General features: G+C 40.7%; 1 protein-coding gene across 2 annotated transcripts in view; it reads right to left on the bottom strand.

Moving 5' to 3' along the window:
* The window catches only part of lekr1 (Leucine-, glutamate- and lysine-rich protein 1), a 190,211-nt gene that overhangs the window by 156,216 nt on the left and 11,552 nt on the right, over nucleotides 1-22,443 (bottom strand). The window contains exons 1-2 of one of the 2 annotated variants that reach the window (XM_080185587.1): nucleotides 4,664-4,726; nucleotides 2,188-2,296 (exon numbers count right to left, since the gene is read on the bottom strand). In XM_080185587.1, coding sequence (XP_080041713.1) covers nucleotides 2,188-2,280 — 93 coding nt within the window. In that variant the 5' untranslated portion in view covers nucleotides 2,281-2,296; nucleotides 4,664-4,726. Of the gene's footprint in view, nucleotides 1-2,187; nucleotides 2,297-4,663; nucleotides 4,727-22,443 lie in introns of those variants that run through there. The other variant, XM_080185588.1, reaches the window with a different exon arrangement.

Genomic DNA, 22,443 nt, shown 5'->3' on the forward strand with positions numbered 1-22,443 from the left:
TCTGACATTGGTAAGCATTAGGCCTGAGTTGGTTGGCATAACAACGTTGACTAAGACTTCTTTCTTATTTATGAATGCAGAGCAAAAATTTTAAATATAGGGCCGGGTTTTCTTCATTGCAGTTGCATTAATTACTAGAACCATAAGTCAAGCAATCTCATGCTGGGATTTGGAGCATTTGCCCAAGTCATGTCTATAGTCCTTCACAGGCAAATCATAAAAATGCTAATTTTACCTTAACTCTTCTTACAATAATTTGATTAAGTAAAATCAATTAATATTCTTATTTGTTCATAAGAATGGGAGAAAAGGTTTTGCACTATTTAGAAATTTGAATAGTTTAACTATAAGCCGAGTTGGTCTATATAGGTGGTATCTGATGTAGATTATATTCAAAGGTTTTGTTCTGTACTTTCAGTTCCTGAAAATCTTGACTACACTGAAGCAGTGACAATGTACATACAATATGTGAATCAATCAATCCTACAAGCTGAATAGCCAAAGCAAAATACTCCGGACGCTAGAAATCTACACAAAAAACAGAAAATGTTTGAAATACACAACAGGTGTAAACTCTAATTCTCTCTCCACAGTTGCTGACAGACCTGCTGAGCATTTCCAGCATTTTCTGTTTCATTTATTATAATTGAATAGCCAATTGTTTTCACTTTGCTGTATTGATTTACATGTTTAAAAAATGACAATCCACAACATTCAGGTCATACGTGTTTGCATGTGAAATGAAAGTGAGATTATGGACCATAACTTCTGAGCTCCCCATTGTTGGATTTGAGAGTGTACCCAAATGATGTGCTAGGGAATCTCTTGAAAGATAAAAGGTAATGGTTTGCACAGTCGGTGCCTAGAAATACAAACATCCTCAGGGCAACTGTCTTGCGCCAGGAAATCAGAAAACGCAATTTAAATCATACACTTCCAGCTATGTTACACAAATAGCTACCCAGAAAAAGTTAGAAGAATTAAAATCTCTTCTAACTTCTGCATAACTATTGGGTAGACACAGGGCAACCCAACCCCACCACCCGCATCACCAACACCGCCACCCCCCCCAACACCACAGGATTCCCTCACACCCGCAACTCCCCCGAGGACTTTCTCAACCCCCGACTACTCTCCCACAGGCTCCATCCCTCACTTTGATGCTCCAGGGGTTTACCCTACCCCCAACTGTCTCCCTCAATGGGACTTCCCCATCCAAGGATATTCAACACCCTACCCCAACTCCAAGTGCAAGTCCCCCTGGTCCAACCACCAACTATCCCACACCTTTGGGACTCCCCCCATACCTCCCAGCTTCCCAGGGGACTGCTCCACCTTGGACCACACTCCCACCACTGGATTACCCTCACGGCCAAACGACCGCATCCTAATTACCCCCAACAGTATTCCCCAACTTGACTCCCTATGGCTCCCCATCTGAAGCTGATTGCCACTCCAAGGAAGTTACAACCCATATGTTTTCTTAAGGCAAAAGCAAGTATGACTTTTAAAAAAAACAATAAAAAATGTTAATATCAACAGACAACTATGCCTTCATCTGTAGCTCACAAAACTGCATTTTAATCACTATAATTACCTGAAATCTAATGATATTCACGCTGGAGTCCTCTGCATTGCACAGAGTGTGGAAGATCATAGTCTGAACTCCCACTGAAAAAGACAGTCTGAATTACTCCAGTTTCCCCGCAAATTTGACACTTCAAATTTTTTGGGAGAATTGCCCCCAGTGTCTAATCATAGAGTGTTTCTGACTGGCAGCTTCATAGGGTGAGGTTTCAAAACAAAATCAATACAAATATTTACCTTAGTAACAATTATAATTATGAAAGCAATTCCGTTCAACACTATTCATATTTATTTAAAGCAGATAAAGTTGGAAGCAGGAAAAAATACTGAAACATAAACCCCTGTACTGAAACTGGAATATGCTATCTGCTATTAAATATCACAGGCTTAAAAATATGAATATATTTCAATCATATGCACCAATTATCCTAAACATTGTCAAAACCAATTAGACATTGCTATATGGTAATGGTAAATACATTTATCTTATCCAGATCACAACAACTAGGTACAAATAGAGACAAAATATTTTATGGATCTTTTCTTATACATATAGATACATATACAGATATATATATTATTCAAAAAATGTTTGCTTACCTGTTGGATCTCTTCAGGTAAAGGGTGGACTGGAACATGGCGTTCCATGGTGATCTGTTTAAGTTGAAGATCAAAACTGTTCAACATTACCATCAAACTGTTGCTGTCTCTGTGGCAATATAGAAGGAAAGATTTGCATTGAGACAGTGGTTTTCATGAGCTATAGACATCCTAAAGCACATGATATGCAATTAAGTACTTTTTGATGTGTGGCCACTATCACACAGCAGTCAATTTCTGAACTGTAAAGTTCCATGAGCAGCAATGTGATAATGGCCAGATAATCTGTATTTTTAAATGTCATTGATTGAGGAATAAATTGGTCAGGACACTGTGGATAAGTCCCCTGCCTTTCTTTGAAATAGTACCATCAAATCTTTTATGCCCATCTGAGAGACCAAAGTGGGCCTAGGTTTAACACTGTGAAACTCAGCACCTCCAACAATGGAGCACTCACTCAGTATCTTCTGGTTCTTTTTGCTCAAATGGCTGGAGTGGGACTTGAACCCAGGACCTTCCAATTCACAGGCAAGAGAGTAACTGAGTCATAGCTGACATACACATGTTATAACTAAAATATGTAAACCATAAAAGAAATTGCAATTTAAAAGTAAGGCATGTGTAACTTTAAGCTTGGCTAGAGCAATACTTGGGAACGGAAGCAAAGTAATGTTCGTGCAGTTGTGATTAAAACGATACAAGATTCTTCTACAGCATAGTGGTGAATCATTGTGTGACTATTACCATGGCACATTCCTGTGAAATACTGCAGCCTCATATCAAATTTCTGTAAAGAATTAGTCACCAAAATTGAAGATCACAGTATAACTCAGACTTCAACAGCTTGGAGACAAATCACAAGACTTTAGGCACACCTGCTGACAACTCGTGGAACGATATGTCAAGATCACTGAACTAGGTGACCTACTTACACATTAAATAGCGGCTTAAGTATCAAAATTTTTTTAAACATTTTTATCAAATTCATCATTCACTTGTTAAACTGATCTTTGAAAGTTTGTCACCAAAAGTAGCTGAGTTTATATCTGATTGACAAATCCTAAAAATGTATTGACAAATTATATGTACTGTAAAGATCAGTCATGACTCCTTTTTATTTGTTTTGCTGTTAAGGTGTCTTGGAACTTCCCAAAATATGTCAACGAATACATTTCTTCCACAAAACTAATTACCAAAGCCACAAGCACAGAAAAAAAGAAAAAATGCATTTATATAGTGTCTTTCATAACCATGGGATATCCAAAGTTGTTTTACATACAATTAAATATCATTTTGAAGTGTAGTCACTGTTGTAATGCAGGAAATACAAAAGATGATTTATGCACTGCGAATTTCCACAAACAACAATGATCAGATTGTTTTTGTGATGTTGACTGAAAGATAAATATTGGCCAAAACTGGAGATAATTTCCCTGTTATTATTCAAAATAGTGTCATCCATCTTACACATCCATCTTTTTTTGGATCCAACCAGAGCAGACTGGGCTTCAGTTGAACCCTTCATCTAAAAGAATTGAGCCATGACTGATTTTCACTTTTTAAAAAATCACACCTGTTCCCAGCTAGAGTACATTTTATTTTGCCAATCAGAAAACAGTAGACGAATCACACCAATCTTTGAACTCTATACATGTAATGACCATAATATCCTGATACTTGATAGCTAAATTATATGACAGCTCCATATACACTACAACAATTTACATCAAAATTACATGTGAAGCCAATATTATTCAAGCATTGCACTCCAGGGCACAATAACACAAGGCTGGCACAACCTGCAAGTCAGCTGAAGAGTAATGTAATATAATGACAGAACATTTCAAACCACCTTCAAGTGAGTGGAAAGTAGTAAACTGTCACTGGATGGTAACAACAGCTTATTGCAGACCAACTAAGTCATTTCTTATGAGGACAATTCCACTGTGTGGCGTTTTGCTTCCAATCATACCAATGCACCGCAACTACTGAAAAACTATCAACCTACAGATCATCCAGGATTAGAATTACAATTCCCATTGTTCTGGTAATGAAATATTTGGGGATGATGGCATCTGTATTGGAAATAGAACACAAAACAGATTGACAGACGAAGGGTCATTCGAACTTGAAATCTTGGCTCTATTATCTCTCCACAGATGCTGTCAGACCTGCTGATATATTCCAGCACTTTCTGTTTTTGTTTCAGATTCCAGCATTCGCAGTATTTTAGCTTTAACAAAACAGGCTGATTTACATCATCTTGTTAAAAAATCATGAATAAACAGCCTCCTCATAGCGAGTGAGTGCCTACAGCTTGGTTCTCACTAAAGGGGCCTGGGTGTAACTTGTTGGGAAAGTCTATGCCGGCATCTTCCCATCATGACTTTGTATAGTGAGCAGCCTGCAGCCAGCTGCGGCGTTGGGATATTTTAACCTAGCGGGTGATCAATTACTTCCGCTTGAACAAACACACCGAGAGGTGGAGGTGCGGGGCTCTCCCAGCCTCAGTGCTCGGAAACAGCATTCACTCGTTCGCATTTAGTGGATGGAAACAGCGCATCCAGCCGACCCAGGCCGCGTTCGCTGTAACCACGGAGACCACGCCACGGGGCGCGGTGACGCCATCGTTCACGCAGAACGTAGGGTCTCGACGCTCAATCCGTCAATCACTTTGCTGCATTGCACCTTGCCTGCCCTATTCAGGAACCAACGCTCCTGATGGCCAGCCACCTTCAGGCTGTTTTTAATAGCAGCAGCATTGGCCACCTTCAGGCTGTTTTTAATAGCAGCAGCATTGTGTTTGGCAGTCACCACACCTGGCAACCTGCAAAAACTCAGGAAAAAACTGACAACCAATTCAATTTTGCAATTCAAGAAAAAAATGTATAACCAAAAAAAGGCCCCAAATAAAAGTCTCTGATCAAAGTCACTGTTTAAAGGGAACTGAATATACTTCCTATTAGAAGTCGGAAAGAGGAGAACGATTTCCATTCACATAGCTCCTTTCAAAAACACTGGAGCCAGCTAGTACTTTAGAAGTCAAAGTTACGAAACTAAAAACCTCAGTCATCATCCCTTGAAACATCAGTTCTGCTCTTTCTCCGCAGATGTTAGTAAAAAGTCTGACAACACCAGGTTTTAGCTAAAACCTGGTGTTGTCAGACTTTTTACTGTGTTTACCCCAGTCCAACGCCGCCATCATGTCCGCAGATGTTGTCAGACTTGTCGAGATTTTCCAGCATTTTCTGTTTTTTGTTACAAAATCAAAGTTGGATTCCACCAAGGACCAGCACTCAGCCGCTTCCTCCACTTGATTGTCAGAGATGCATTAACTTAGCCAGTGAGACAGAAAGTGCCATTGTCAACAGTATTTGCAGTTGACATCAGCTTTGTGGTGGGCATGATGAGAACATGACTGCCTATCTGGAGAACTGAAGAAATGCAGTGGATAACAGAGATATGAGGATCAGTGGACCAAAGATCAGTTTGAGCTTAGAAAAGAGGACCAGAGTGAAGGTGCATTGATTACATGTAAAGAATAGAGAAAGTAAGTAGCTTCAAGTACCTGCGGTCAGTGCAGATGATGGAAGTAGGAGAGTGTAATTTAAGCAATAGATTAGCTCTGGTTGAAGTAATTGAAAATGCAATGGAGTGTTGCATGAAAGAAAAATATTGCTGAAACTGAAAGGAAATATGTGCAAGACAGGTCTTTGATAAGGTCCCTCATGGCAGACTGGTGCAGAAGGTGAGGTTGCACAGAATCAGAGGTGAGCTGTCAAGGTGGATACAAAACTGGCTCAGTCAAAGAAGACAGAGAGTAGCAGTGAAAAGGTGCATTTCTGAATAGAGAGCTGTGATAAGTGGCATTCCTCAGGGATCAGTGCTGGGACCTTTGCTATTTACAATATATAAATGATTTAGAGGAAAATGTAACTGGTTTGATTAGTAAGTTTGCGAATGGCACAAAAGTTGGTGGATTTGCGGATAGTGATGAGGACCATCAGAGGATACAGGAAGATATATATTCACTGGAGACATGGGCGGAGAGATGGCAGATGGAGTTTAATCCAGACAAATGTGAGGTAATGCATTTTGAACGGTCTAATACAGATAGGAAATATACAGTAAATGGCAAAATCATTAAGAGTATTGATAGACAAAGTGATCCGGGTGTACACGTACACAGGTCACTGAAAGGTGGTCACGAAGACCGGGGCATTGAATTTAAAAATTGGCAAGTCATTTTACAACTTTATAGAATCTTAGTGAGGCCACACTTGGAATATAGTGTTCAATTCTGGTCGCCACACTACCAGAAGGATGTGGAGGCTTTGAAGAGGGTACAGAAAAGATTTACCAGGATGTTGCCTGGTATGGAGGGCATTAGCTATGAGGAGAGGTTGGAGAAACTTGGTTTGTTCTCACTGGAACGACAGAGATTGAGGGGTGACCTGATAGAAGTCTACAAGATTATTAAAGACATGGACAGAGTGGATAGTCAGAAGCCTTTTCCCAGGGTGGAAGAGTCAATTACTAGGGGGCACAGGTTTAAGGTGCAAAGGGCAAGGTTTAATGGAGGTGTATGAGGCAGATTTTTTACACAGAGAGTGGTGGGTGCCTGGAACTCGCTACCGGGAGAGATATTGGAAGCAGATACAATAATGGGCTTCTTGACATTTACATGAATAGGATGGGAATGGAGGGATATGGTCCCCAGGAGTGTAGGTGGTTTTAGTTAAGTTGGGCAGCATGGTCTGTGCAGGCTTGGAGGGCTGAAGGGCCTGTTCCAGTGCTGTAGTATTCTTTGCTCTTTGTTATGAGACCAACCTTGTAATATATTGGAGCAACCTGAGCAAGAAGAGAGGAACAACGACTGGATGGTAATGAGATGAAAAGGACAAAATCAGAAACCAGTATATCAGGTAATCAATGAAGATTGCAGCAGCGACAAAAGTAACCAAGAAGAGATTGAAGTGGTCATTGGTCTAGAGAAAGAGAGGGCATGCACTGAGGGGAATGGTGGGGTTGGAACGGCTAGGGAGAAAGAGAAGAGGAAGGAAGACCAGATGGGATGATGTAATGGTGAGTGAGGAATGATAGGAGGATCAATCAGCACTGGCGACCGCAAGTAAATTGGAAGAAACTGAAAGAAGAGGTAATAGTACTTTTGAAGTACGCTCATAGGAAACATGGCAGCTAATCTACACACAGCAAACTCCCACTATCCGCATGTGATAATAACCAGATAGTCTGCTTTTTCTGATTACGGTTGACGGGGATATTGGAAAAAGTAACTCCCCTATTCTTTTTCAAAATTATGCATGTGAATCTAGTACCTACATACATTCCTTCAGTGTATCAAAGCTTGTAATACAAGAAGTGGCATGAAATGAAGAAATCCTGTCTGATACATTAGCTACCATATTTGAAGACTGAATCAACTTTTCATCATTGTTCTGGAGTTCTCAGGAATTAAAACTTAATCTGAACATTACTGCAAGCAACTAGACAGAAAAATCATAAGGGCATTTTTGTGAACATTTTCAGTTGTTAGTGTTAGGAGCACAGCTGATGTTACATGCTAGAGTTTTCCAAATCCCAGATGGGAAACTTGGAATGTCTGCATTTAACTATATTTTGCAATTTGGTATACTGTGAGGAAAGATGTGAAAAGCAGCAAAGAATGCCCTAGACATTTTTGTGATGATTTTAAATACAATAAATGTTTATCAAACAGTAAAACACACAAGAAAGTCAACTAAAAATACACATAACTACATTCATGGTTATGCACAGTCTGTTTAAATTTACCCAGTTCCAAACCCTTCTGTTTTCCTAACCTCAGAACTAAACCTCCAAAAACAACATCCCATGTGTTTTAAAACTATAAGCAAAATCCAGCAAACACTACCACATCAGGCACCTATATCTTGTAGGGTTGCATCTGACTGGTTTCTCAAACAGGCATTCTCCAGAAACGTCTTGTTGGGAATTGATACATCTTCCTGCCATGAGCTCCCTTACATAGGATGAACTTGCCTTTGATATCCTGTTTCCATTTTGATCTTTCCTTATCTGAGGTAACTTTCTCAGAAATCACTCTAATTATCTTTATTACATGAGCTCACTTTTTAAGTGTAAGTGTGAAATGCATCCTTGTCTTCTCTTTTGAACTTTTATCATATTTGTATTAATTTTAGATGCCCTATTCTCCATTGTTATCTATTTGTCATTGGTATACATCTGTTTATAATGTTGCTAGGCTAATCAGCATATCAAAAACTCTAATTCTACCAACGCAGTCAACCGGTCTTTCTACAATTTTCATTTTAAAATAGTTCATGCTTCTTTAACCATACAACCACTGGAAAACATTCCCAACTATTAGACTCCATATTTTCGATTTTATCATGATTTCTTAGCTTTAATATAAAATTTTTGAAAATGGGGTAAAAGTATTTGACTGGCTGGGGCAGTTGAAGGTGCATGATCATGTGATCATAATTCAGAAAAGTATCCAATAGGAGTTGTCAACCAAAACTAGGAGGGGGGGTGGAGGAGTTTATGCTGTTGCTCCCTCTCTCACACTGTTCATTCGCCTGCACTGGCCTACATCTCCATGATGTGGAAATGCCGGTGTTGGACCGGGGTAAACACAGTAAGAAGTCTCACAGCATCAGGTTAAAGTCCAACCTGTTGGACCCCATCTCCATCCCAGGGGATGAGGATTTGAACAATAACGATGAACAACTGCTTTATCTATGCAATGCCAGATGGCTGAACTGCCTAAAGTGCTATTGGGTCCTACTCTTTTCTGCCAAAACTATTCACTATTCCACGATCATCCCAGAATGCAAAGAAATTGATTCATCATTAAATCTTCTTCGTAAACCTCTCTGGCCTATCCCCAAACTCTCACCTCCAACATTAAATGCAAGAAACATGCACATCTTAGTCATTAAGATTGAGACCATCTGTTCAAATGCATTGAGTGCTTCCCTCTCTTCCCCAAACAACAAATCAAGTTTCCTCCAAGTTTCCCCCCACCCTCAACCAAGCTCACATCTTTTTCTTTTTTTCCTTCCTCCCCCATGCCCTTTCCAATCTAATATCTTCTGTAAAATCCATCTCCTGTTTCCATAACCCTATTCCCACCAAATTTCAGGCCACCTAAATTCCTTTCTGGCTCTCAGCGTGGTTGTTAATGGTTCACCTCCTCTTAAATTTGGTGTTATTACTGCTCTTCTCAAAATACCCACTCAAGAATTCTCTGTCATTGCAAACTACAACCCCATCTCCAAAATCTGTTTCCTCCCATTGTTGCTCAAACATGTCATCATTTTCTAAATCCATAATCACTTTTTCACCAAATCCATATTTGAATGCGTATAATCAGGCTTCCAGCCATGCCACCATGCTGAATCAGCCCTCATCAAAATCATAATATTTCACCAGAGTTTGGGAAGCTATTCCTCCTCATTCATCTTGACCTGTCTGCAACACTTGATATGATTGACCACACCATCCTCCTCCAATACTTCTCCTCCATTGTTTGGATGGGTGGGACTGCCCTCACCTTGTCCCATTATTGTCTATCCTGTCACAGCCAAAATGTTACCTAAAATGGCTTTCTCTTCCCACACTCTGAATTTACCAAAACCTCTATTCAAAGCCCCTTTCTATCTTTCATTTACATGCTTTCCCTCAGCAACACCATCTGATAACGCAATGTCAGATTCCACACGACATCCAACTTTAAGTTACCAACAAGCCTCCCACACCTCCACTACTTCTGATTTGTCACTCTGATTACCCAACATCCAGTAATGAATGAATAGAAATTTCTTTCAATTAAACATTGGAATAAACAAAATCTCTGAACTCCTCCAATTCTGGCCTCTTACATATCCTCAATTTTAATTGACCCACCATTGATAGCTGCAACTTAAGCTGCATAGACCCTAAGCTCTGGAAGTCCTTCCATAGGCACTGTGTTTCTCTCCCTGTTATTCTTGCTTTAAGGTGCTTCTAAAAATCTGTCTCTTTGAGCTAGCTTTTGGTCATCAGTCTCAATCTCTCCACATGTTATAAGGAAAGGCTGGATAGACTGGGACTTTTTCCTCTGGAGCATAGAAGACTGAAGGGTGACCTTATAGAGGTCTATAAAATAATGAGGAGCATAGATCAGCTAGATAGTCAATATCTTTTCCCAAGGGTAGGGGAGTCTAAAACTAGATGGCATAGGTTTAAAGTGAGAGGGGAGAGATACAAAAGTGTTCAGAGGGACAATGTTTTCACACAGAAGTGGTGAGTGTCTGGAACAAGCTGCCAGAGGTAATAGTAGAGGCAGGTACAATTTTGCCTTTTAAAAAACATTTAGATGGTTACATGGGTAAGGTGGGTATAGAGGGGTAGGGGCCAAATGTGGGCAATTAAGATTAGCTTAGGGGTTTAAAAAAAAGTTGGGTCGAAGGGCCTGTTTCCATGCTGTAAACCTCTATGACTCTATGTGGCTCATTATTTGATACTGCTCCTGCTGAAACATTTTATTACATGCAGCAAGCCATATAAATTCAAGTTGTTGCTGTTTGCCTCATCCAAGGCATCTTTTCTTATTTTTCCCTTCTTGTGTTATCAAGAGCTTCTCGTGACCTTTCTTACCAAATCATGTGCCTCTGTTTTCCCTCCTGCTCAGCTTGCAATTTCAGTTCACAAACAAATCTTCTTTTATTTCTCAAGTATTCTTGATTGCTTTTGTTCTATGATAATTTAGCTTTCTCGTGATTCAGAGCTGACTGCTTTGGCTGCCCTGCCACCTTGTATGTTTGCCTTCCTATGTTTTGAAAATTATAATAATACTGTATTTCAGTCAAAGGTCAAATAGTATCAAAAAGATCCTGAAAGGTTGGGTGTGGAGGGGATGTTTCCTCTTATGAGACAATCTAGAATTAGGAGTCACAGTTTAAAAATAAGAGGTCACCCATTTATGACAGATTTTTTTCTCTGAGAGGGTCGTATTTAGAACTCTGTTCCGCAAAAGATGGTGGAAGCAGAGTCTTTGAATATTTTTAAGGCAGGGCTAGATAAATTATTGATAGGCAAAGCGGTGAAAAGTTATTTGGGAGTAGCTGGGAATGTGGAGTTGAGATTACAATCACATCAGCCATGACCTTATTGAAAGGTGGAACAGGCTCGAGGGGCCAAGTGGCCTTCTGCTGCTAATAATTTGTATGTTCATTTGTTTTCTGAATTCTCCAAGAGCTAATTGTCTGTGCTGTTCTGCTTTGCCGGAATTACACGAAATCTGTGGACTTTTCTCATTTAACAGGAGAATGAAATTTGGTCAAGTCAGTTAGTTGATCCTAGGTTTGTGGTTATCAGGCAAGTTAAACTTTGGAATTTCAATAAGTTCTTGGCCCGATGAATCATAATAATATCAGGCATAAACTTTTCTTGTCAACAACATTAGCTGGAAGTTGCATATATTCAAACACTTTTCTGCATAGCTTGCTGTCTCTCTGCATAAAAAAATGAACAGGAACTGAACCAGGCAACCACGCAAAACACAAATGTTTAGCATGTATGAATCATTTACTATACAAAGCCTTTTCTCTAATGTTGATATAACACATTCCAAAGCTGCAAGGAATAAATTCTATCTTCCCTTAGTACCTGATCCTATAATTGTTAACTAACACTTGCAGGTTCATAGCAAAATAATCACGTTAAGAAAGCCACCAGCTTTGCACCAGTGTTCAAACACAATACATTACTCCTGGGAATTGGGATGGAAATTGTTGTACGGTAGAGTGGCCTTGAATGAATATTCGTGCCTTTTTTCTGATGTCTTGGCCACCTGCCCATTCTGCAGCTGGGAGGAAATTGTGTTCTACTTATTCTGGCAGTAGTTGCAGCCTTTCCTACATGACCTGCTGGAGCTGCTCCTTAATTTCTGCTTATCCTCCAGCTCTTTATTCTGATGACTTGATGCTTCAAAAGATCTTGTGGTGAGTTTTTCTCTGACCTCACTAAAATCCGTAGTCCACAGGTTCAGAATGCATAGGATTTTACAGGGTAGAGATTCTGCGACTTTCTTTGAATGCCATGGTGGAGAGTCTTGAATATTCCGTTGATCCCGAGAGCAAAGTTGTCAGGAGTCTTAAACTTTTGGCAGTCTTAAACCCATGACAATAAGGGGAAGAGGGGAAGAACCAGAGGGGAAGAACCAGACAAAGCGCAATCCAAAACAATTCCACAACAGCGGATCAGACAGAAGATATTCATTTGGTATCGATGGCTGTGATGGCAGGTGAAGGTTGCAGCAGTGGTGAGATCCCCAGTCATCAAGGTCCCCTTTCCACTGGAACTGTACCTACCACCGCCATCTTCTGTGACATCAATGCAGAGATCAACATTGTATTCAATTCACGAGCGCTGCCTAAGAATGGCAGTCTTTGATGACCACTACATTTGGTTGACACCAAGATCCTCATGTACAAGGCAGTCATCCTCCCAACTCCTTTATCCAGCTCAGAAACTTCTCCTGCATACAGCCACCACCTCAAGGCTCTAGAGAGGTACCACTATCTGAGATGGATTCTTCACATCAGCTAGGAGGACAGGCATATTAACATCAGCATCCTTAAATCATAGAATCCCTACAGTACAGAAGGAGGCCATTCAGCCCATCGAGTCTGTACCAACCATAATCCCACCCAGGGCCTATTCCTGTAACCTCACATTTACCCTGCTAATTCCCCTGACACTACGATCAATTTAGCATGGACAACCCACCCAACTTAGAACTGTGGGAGGAAACCAGAGCACCGGGAGGAAATCCATGCAGATACGGGGAGAATGTGCAGATAGTGACCCAAGGCTGGAATTGAACCCAGATCCCTGGTGCTGTGAGGCAGCAGGTAGGTGGCATCTTGAAGGAGCCGAGACCATCAGCATCGTGGCCATGATCATCCAAAACCAACCCTGCTAGGCCTTGGTGAGTTGCTGTAATGCCTCTTGTAGTTGGGGTACATACTGCTACCACTGTGCACCAGTAATGGAGGGAGTGTTTATCTAAAATGCTAGATAGAGTGCCAATCAAGCAAGCCACTTCATCTTAAAGACTTGAGGCTTCTTGGATATTTTGGGGCAAGCGGATTGTATTGTACCTTATTGTGTGGTAGATGGTGGGCAGGTTTGAGGGAGTTAAGAAGTGAGTTACTCACCACAGAATTCCTTTCCCAGGAGTTTTTATTGCTACAAATCCCATTAGCTTTTCTGTGGCCCTATTAAGCTGAGGTGTTACTTTTAAAGCCCAATGAACCCGTTCCCCCAAATACCTCTGCTTTTCTACAGCACAGGCCTACTTCTATCCAAAATAAAATTACTCTTATTTGCTTAACCAGAATATACCACCTCACGCTGACCTTGAGCCAATTTTAGCTTATTCCCTGAATTTAACTCCTATTTGCACTTTAACTAATTTTCTCTAATCGATTTTAATGCAATTTGCTACTGTTTCCCTAATTCCTGTATCTCTTCATCATTTCTAGTTATCCCCCATTTGAAGCTTTGTAATAAACTTTCTTAAAGTCTATATAAGAATACATCTAGAACATGTTCCCCATCTGCCAATTCTGATGTATCTTTAACAAATTCTCCTGAACTTATCATTCCCTTTGAAATTTGTGCTATTTAACACGACATTGTCTTTGCTTGATATACAGTAATTTTACATTCTAAAATGTTCCTCATCATAATTCCTAAGCTAACTGGCCAGTAATGATTTAGATAATCTAATCATTTATCAAAAATGGGATACAAAATTAGCCATTTTCCAGCACCCTGGCACATACATTCAAACTCAACGGAGGCCTGAAACATAATTTCTAGTTTCTCTACAATTTTCCTCAATAAGCTAAAATGTATTCCATCAGATCCTGACACTTCGCTACCCTTTAATCAAAATAACTATAATTTCCTTTTGATCTCTCACAATATTGCCTATCTTAATATCCCACGTGTCACTCTCAACAACTTCAGCATTCAGTGTCTTTCAGATATTCTTCTGTTTAATGAAGACCCATGAAAAACACTTATTAAATAACTCTATCATTTTTTTAGTTTTCATCTACAAATTGACAATCATCTCTCAGCGATCCCACCTCATCTTTAAAATTTTTCCCTTGAGAGGTCACATGATGTAAGTGTGGGAACGGCTACATTCTTGTGAGTCTGGCGTTACTCATCTGACTACAACGATTGCAATGGTGGATAATATGATTATTCACTGATCTTTTCTATATGCTCTGTGTGGAATTATGATTACTTTGTATTGTACTCAATTTTAGGGATTTGTTGCATTTCTTGGCAAATGTAAAATGAAAATTTTCAATAAAAATATTCTAAAAGAAATTGTCCCTCCACTTTGAGATACTATTACATTTTGAAATTCTTCATTCCCTCCTAGTTCTGTGAGCTTCCCTGACATTTTAACTCTCCACTTAATTTATCATATTCTTCATAAGATTTTGTAGTTTAAGACTGAGGGAGGGATCTTAAAGAAACATATAAAATTTCCATTGCCTGGGCCTCGGCACCTCCCTCTGTGACTGGATCCTGAACTTCCTAATTCACAAACCACAATAAGTAAGGATAGGTAACAACAATTCCTCCACGATCATCCTCAACACCGGTGCCCCACAAGGCTGTGTTCTCAACTCCCGACTATACTCCTTATACACCTATGACTGTGCTGCCAAATTCCCCTCCAATTTGATTTTCAATTTTGCTGACGACACCACCGTAATGGGTCAGATCTGAAACAATGACAAGACAGAGTACAGGAATGAGATAGAGAATCTGGTGAACTGGTGCGGCCACAATAATCTCTCCCTCAATGTCAACAAAATGAAGGAGATTGTCATCAAGTTCAGGAAGTGTAAAGGAGGACATGCCCCTATCTACATCAGTGGGGACGAAGTAGAAAGGATCAAGAGCTTCAAGTTTTTAGGTGTCCAGATTACCAACAACCTGTTCTGATCTTCCTGATCTTCCAAAGTTAAGAAAGCTCACCAACACCTCGACTTTCTCAGAAGACTAAGGAAGTTTGGCTTGTCAGCTACAACTCTCACCAAACTTTACAGAAGACCATAGAAAACATTCTTTTAGGTTGTATCACAGCTTGGTATGGCTCCTGCTTTGCCCAAGACCACAAGGAACCTCAAAAGATTGTGAAGGTAGCCCAATCCTTCACACAAACCAACCTCTCATCCATTCACTCTGTCTACACTTCCCATTGCCTTGGCAAAGCAACCAGCATAATTAAGGACCTCACACACCACGGACATTCTCTCTTCCACCTTCTTCTGTCGGAAAAAAGATGCAAAAGTCTGAGGTCACATACCAACTCACTCAAGAACAGCTTCTTCCCTGCTGCTGTCAGACTTTTGAATGGACTTACCTTGCATTAAATTGATCTTTCTCTACACCCTAGCTATGACTGTAACACCATATTCTGCATTCTCTCATTTCCTTCTCTATGAACGGTGTGCTTTGTCTGTATAGCATACAGGAAACAATACTTTTCACTGTAAATACATGTGACAAAAATAAATCAAATGTAAATTAAATCAAATCAAAAATTATGAAGGAAATAGATAAGATAGAAGCAGGAAAGTTGTTTCCACTGGTGGGTGAAACTAGAACTAGGGGGCATGGCCTCAAAATAAGGGGGAGCAGATTTAGGTCTGAGTTGAGGAGGAACTTCTTCACCCAAAGGGTTGTGAATCTGTGGAATTCCCTGCCCAGTGAAGCATTTGAGGATACCTTGTTGAATGTTTTAAAGGCAAAGATAGATTTTTGAACAGTAAAGGAATTAAGGGTTATGGTGAGTAGGCGGTAAAGTGGAGCTGAGTCCATGAAAAGATCAGCCATGATCTTATTGAATGGTAAAGCAGGCTCGAGGGGCCAGATAGCCTATTCCTGCTCCTAGTTCTTATGTTCTTATTAAACCTGTAGTTGCCGTCTTTCAGTTTTAAGTATCTTTAAACACTTTCATTTATTTATAGCACTGTAAAACTTTCAGTAGTTCCCCTCTTGTTTAATGGAATGTATTTTTCTATATATTTACAATTTATTTGATTTTCTCACTTTTGCTTTACACAATTATGTGCCAATGTCTCCTTCCACATCTTATCAGCTAACTCACTCTTTACCTTATTGAAATTTGATTTCATTCAATCTGTTCAAGCTTTTATACTTTTTTCCCCTTATCAATTGTAGCTTGAAACATATGGACCAGGATGTTCCAAAAAGAACTGAGTGCCCAACAGAACATAAGACATAAGAACAGGCTGGAAAACAGGAGTAATTGCTGTCTGTTTTTTCAGCGGGAAATCTCCGATACTCTGTGCATTGCAGAGTTCCTTAGCATGATTGGTTCTGGTAAATAGGGGTCAAGGCCTATTCCTGCTCGACAGGCCAGCAGCATAGCACTGAGCGAGCCACAACACATGCGCTATGGCTTCCCATTGCCAACGTCCAAAATGCTGGATTCTGGTCGCTGGCCAGCCCTGCAAACCACCCCCACCTCCCCCGATCACTGACCTATTTGACCACTCTGACATCTGTCTTCTCCCACTCCCGGCAGTCCCCATCTCTCTCTCCCCCCCATGCCCCCCCCCTCCCCCCCCAATGTATGGCCATCCCCATCTTCCCCTGCCCCACCTGGCCAGCCCCAATCTCTCCACCAAGACAGTCCAAACCCCCACCACCTCGATCAGCGGGCCTGACCATCTTCCCACTTGGATGGCCAGCCCCAATAGACCTTACTCCCTCCCTCCCCCATCGATCCCACTTGCAGAAAAGCAGCTGGCACCCCACCCCCCCACCACCATCATCGATCCTGCCCCAATAGATCCCACCCCCAAATGCCCTGCCCTAGACCTTGGGATTGCCCAGTGCCTGGTGCGCAATGCCAGTTTGTCTCTTGGGCCGTACCAGGGTGTCAGACTGGCACTGCCCAAGGGGCAGTGACCTCCTGACCTCCTAGGGGGTCTCAATGGCTTCTGTTCCTCCAGTGGGGTCAGATCGCCTGATCCCTGTTAGTGGGGAACACCACTCAGGGAACCACTTCTGGCAGAGGAAGATATTAGCAAACCTGGAGAACACCGTCTTGAAATTCTAATTTCAAAATGATAATCAGCTGCACGCTGGTTTCCGGCATGGAGCTGATTGTGCTAAAAAAAGGCACTTGGGAACCTTGCAACAGGCATAACCTGCTAAAGGGGGGTGGCGGGATCTATTGGAGCATGATATGTGGGGGTGGGGGGGAAACCAGCTGGTGTCTAGAGCAGCGCAATGGGAGAATCCCGTCCATATTCTGTTACCAATCCCAATGTAGTCACCCATAATTAGCTCATCTACCTGGTTCTATTTGATTTTTCACAATCAAACCTGGAATCACCTCCAGCCTGTAGGCTTGCTAACATTCTGCTTGAGCAAGGAGTCCTGTTTGCATACATTTTAAGAATTCCATTCCCTTTCCCTATTTACTCACTCTTTGTTTAGATTGATAAATTATTGATTAAAATCACACAGAGCAATCAATTTGCTATTCTTAATCACCCTTCTAATCAGAGGTCTTTTGCATTTAATTTGGAGATCTGTATTACACGCCTACTAGGGTAACAAGCCTTATTATGTTTGATCTCCGATCATATTGACTCTATCTGTATCAACATTCTTTGTTGCGTACAATTCCTCTTTTTCAATATTGTCTCTCCGGTTGTTATCTTCTCTATCCCTCCTAAATCTATTGTGTGTTTATTTTCCATTCTTATCCAGTTTTTGCAGTCAGCTTTCAATCCCTAATGTGTATCTGGTTATCCATGAAGCACCATTACACTCTGTCCATTAGTTTGTTTCAAGCCTTTTGTGACCAACAGTCTTTGACAATAACAACCAAATTGTGATTTAAGCTTACTCCAAAACAATTTTATTTTGTACCGGCTGTTTATTTATGGCACCTTTATTATTGGGGTGAGGTAAGGGAGAACAGGGGAACTTACATTTCTGCTGTTATTCGATCAGAACAAAAGCGTCCATGTGATAAGATGACAGAGTTCACGTTGCAGATAAAAATCTACATTGCAGTAAATGTAATTGCATTATGTATGCATTACATCTTTGAGATTAAACCAGTGCTGACTCTTGCAGGGGCTTTCTCTGCATATAATACCCTTTACACAGTGGCACAGTGGTCACAGCTAGGGACCTGCATTCAATTCCAGTCTCGGGTGACTGTGTGGAGTTTGCACATTCTTCTGCGTCTGTGTAGGTTTTCTCCGGGTGCTTCGGTTTCCTCCCACAATCCAAAGATGTGCGGGTTAAGTTGATTAACTTTGTTAATTTCCCCCTTAGTGTTAGGGATATGGGGATAGGGCCTGGGTGGAATGGTGGGATAGGTGAGGCCAGTGCAGTTTTGCAGATTTAAAACTGGTTGTCCACCATAGTTGCTCCTCTGAAATGCTAAAGGCATCCAAGTGCTTAGACCCTTAAATTGTTAAAGAGAGATTTGCATTTACAAAGCATTTTTCATGAGCTCTAGAAATTCCAAACCACTTTATTGACAATGAGATGCTTTTGAAGTATAGGCACCATTGTAATGTGGGAAATGGGAAGCTAATTTGCAAGGTTCCATAAATTGTGATGAAATAATGACCAAATAGCATATTTTAATGATATTGACAAAGGACTACATATTAGATAGGGTATCTGAGAGCTATTAAAGATTATTTGTATAATAACAAACTTGTAAACAGCAATCATTGTGGCTTTAGACAAGTGAGATAACTGTCTAGCCAGTCTTCTTGGTTGATGAAGTGACAATCCAATTCAAATATGGTAAAACCTAGACATTGAGTATTTTGATTTCAAAGAGGCATTTGATCAGGATTCATACAATAGGAAACCAATTATAATTAACTATATCACATTGTACACAAGAAGATTACATGGATTCAACACCCAATCAGATGTAGACAAGGTGATCCATCTTGCTCTCAAAAAACTCCCCGCTGGAATTGAGTTAAACTACAGAACAGGAATCTGTTCAACCTCTGCTACCTGCAAGGTTGTCCTACCCTCTGTTATTGAACTGCAGTACGCTGATGATGTCTGAGCCGGCGCCCGCTCAGAGGTTGAGTTCCACCTTCACGAAGTCATATGAGAGCATGGATCTTTCACCAAACATCTGTAAACAAACGTCCTCTACCAACCTGCTCCATCACACAGTACTGTTGCCCGGTTATCAAAATTCATGATGAGGTCTTGGACAACATGGTCAATTTCCCATATTTTGGGAGCCTACTAACAATAAAGGCAGACGTCGATGACAAGATTCAACACCACCTTCAGTGTGCTGGTGCCAGCCTTTGGTTGCCTGAGGAAGAGAGTGTTTGAAGACCAGGACCTCAGACCTGGCAACAACCTCAATGGTCTACAAAGCAGTAGGGATACCCATCGTGCTATATGGCTCAAAGTCAGGGACTATGTACAGCAGACACCTCAAAATCCTGGAGAATTACCACCAGTTCTGCCTCTGCAAGATCCTGCAAATCCATTGGCAGGATAAATGCATCAATGTACAAAGATTGTTGTTTTACAAATAATCTTTAGTAATTCACAGACACCCAAATCCAAAATTTAGCCCTTAGTCAATATCATTAAAATAGATTATTTGGTCATTATTTCATTGCAATTTATGGAACTATTTCCTACATTACTACCGTGACTACACTTCAAAAACATTTCATTATCTACAAAGTAGTTTGGGACTTCTGGAGGTTACGAAAGATGCTCAGGACAACATCCTGACCACGATCGATCAGCTTCATTGAGCAGGCCACATTGTCTGTATGCTTACATGAAACAAGCACTCCATTCTTACCTTCAACACGGCAAGGAAGCTCCGGGGAAGGAGGGGGTGGGGGGTGGTAGTGTGGTGGGGTGGGGTGGAGGTGGGGGGGAGAGGAAATGCCTCCAGGATCTCCTAAAAGTCTTCCTGAAATGAACAATGAACACCTGAGAATCTCTGGCCCAAGCCCATGGAAAAGCATCTGGCAAGGAGCTGAACACCATAAGCAATCTGAAGTCAAATGTCACCAGTGAAAGGAGCGGGTGGCAACCTGGGCACCCTTCCCACCCACCTGCTCCTCCAACCACTGTCTGCTCCACCTGTGACAGACACTGAAGTCATGCATTGGATGGCTCAGTCGCCTGAGAAGTCATTTTTAGTGTGGAAGCAAATCATTCTTGAATCTGAGGGACTGCCTATGAGATTCTGACAGCAGAATCATTTACCAAATTATTTGTACCAAATTTGTACATTGTACCAAAGCTACAATGTAACATGACTCAGAAGTATTTTGTCATTTTTTTTTCATCATTCGAGGTTTCCGTATCATTCAGTAGATCCTGGCAAACAATGCTGTGCACAATGACTTGCCTCTGGGTGAGATAGAGCAACAGCCTAGGATGACTATCACTCAACCTTTTCCTTCAATTTGAGGTGTGTACCTAACCGTAATATCATGCCTTCCAAAATGATACTTCTAATATATAAAATTCAATCTGGAATCAACAGAATGCTCAACAGCTCAACTTTCATTTTTATTCAAGGTACAGACATTTACTCTCACTACTACAAAAGCACTTCCCAGTGAAAAAAAGCTTTGGATAATTTATAACATTTTAGTACTTGAGCGCAAAATCAAAGTTTACTATTGCAGTACTGAGGGAGTGCTACACAGTCAGAATAGGTTCTTGTTTCGATGAGTCATTAAACCAAGGCCCCATCTGCCCTCTCATATGTATGTAAAAGAATCCATGGCATTATTTCAAAGAAAAGCATGGAGTTATCTCTGTGTCCTGGTCAATACTTATCCCACAATCAATTCACAGAAATAGATTATCTGGTCATGATCACATGGCAGTACATGGGAGATTGCTGTGTGCTAATTTGCTGCCATTCCCGTGAGCAGCCAATGCACTGAAAAGCAGGCATCTGATTGGACAAGCTGGCAATAGTGGCAAAGTGAATATTCAAAGTTCCAGCCAAGAGTGAGAGTGAAGACGAGCAGCCAGTGGAGCAAAGGCAAGTGGACAGCAGATTGAGGTAGGTAGTGGCCATGGAGTGGGGAGAAACTGGCCACAGAGTGGTGGGGGGAAAGAGAAGAGTCCATGAAACAAAGAGAATAGTGGTAAGAGTATTCATGTGAGAGAAAGATTTAGAATGGGAATGCATACATGTGTGAGAGAGGTGAACGTGTATGTGCTTGAAAGAGAGATAGATGGAAGTGTGTGTGTGTGTGTGTGTGTGTGTGAGAGCGAGAGAGAGAGGTATATGTGAAAGAAGGCGAGGTGAGAACATGTGAGAGAGGTGGGAGTATAAGTGTGTATGTGAGAGGGAGAGTGTGTGAGAGAGTTGAGAATGCTTGAGAGAGGTGACAGTGTGTGAGTAAGAGAGTGAGTGTGTGTCCATGAGTGTGTAAGAGAGTGAGTATGCATGTACGTGCCTGATATAAGAATCCAGCTCTCCAGCAACACTCCTAATACTAAACGAATTTATCAGCAAAAAACGCAGCATCACTCTCCCATTACAAATGACAAAAATGTAAGACTTAATTATGTTGTTGAATAAGAGAATTATTTAAATTATAATAATGTAATCATATAAGAAATAGAACAGACCTTCATAAATGTATTTTTGTACGTTTCTACTGTTGAGCAAAAACAATCAATTTTTTGTGGTTTAACTCTTCAACATAATAAGAATATTTCTCAGGCTTTCTGTCAGTATTCTTGGAGATCTAAAGTATTCCATGGCAGGAAAGTTTGGAAAACCCCGCTTTATGACAACGTCTCAACTGATTAAAGTTTACCTGCCAATCAATTAGCGGTCTTTTCTCATGCAGTATAAATTGTTGTTCCCTTTGAAATTAGCCATTCTTGCATTTGACGTGATGAGTGCAAAATGAAAAACTTCAACAACATGCCTCATTTTTCAACAACACTCAAGTTTTTGCAGTTAGAAAACACTTTCCTAATGGTTGAAACATTTTTGTTAGTTTATTTCTGTTGGCTACATTTTAAAGATACACAAAGGTCAGGATTTTGATGATTTGATGGACCAGCCAAAGGTCCATTAATTTCAGGCATGAATTTCTCACCTTGGTGGTAGTGTTTATCTTT

This window comes from Carcharhinus amblyrhynchos, chromosome 3 (assembly GCF_965287045.1).
Source record: "Carcharhinus amblyrhynchos chromosome 3, sCarAmb.v2.hapA, whole genome shotgun sequence".
Lineage (NCBI taxonomy): Eukaryota > Metazoa > Chordata > Chondrichthyes > Carcharhiniformes > Carcharhinidae > Carcharhinus > Carcharhinus amblyrhynchos.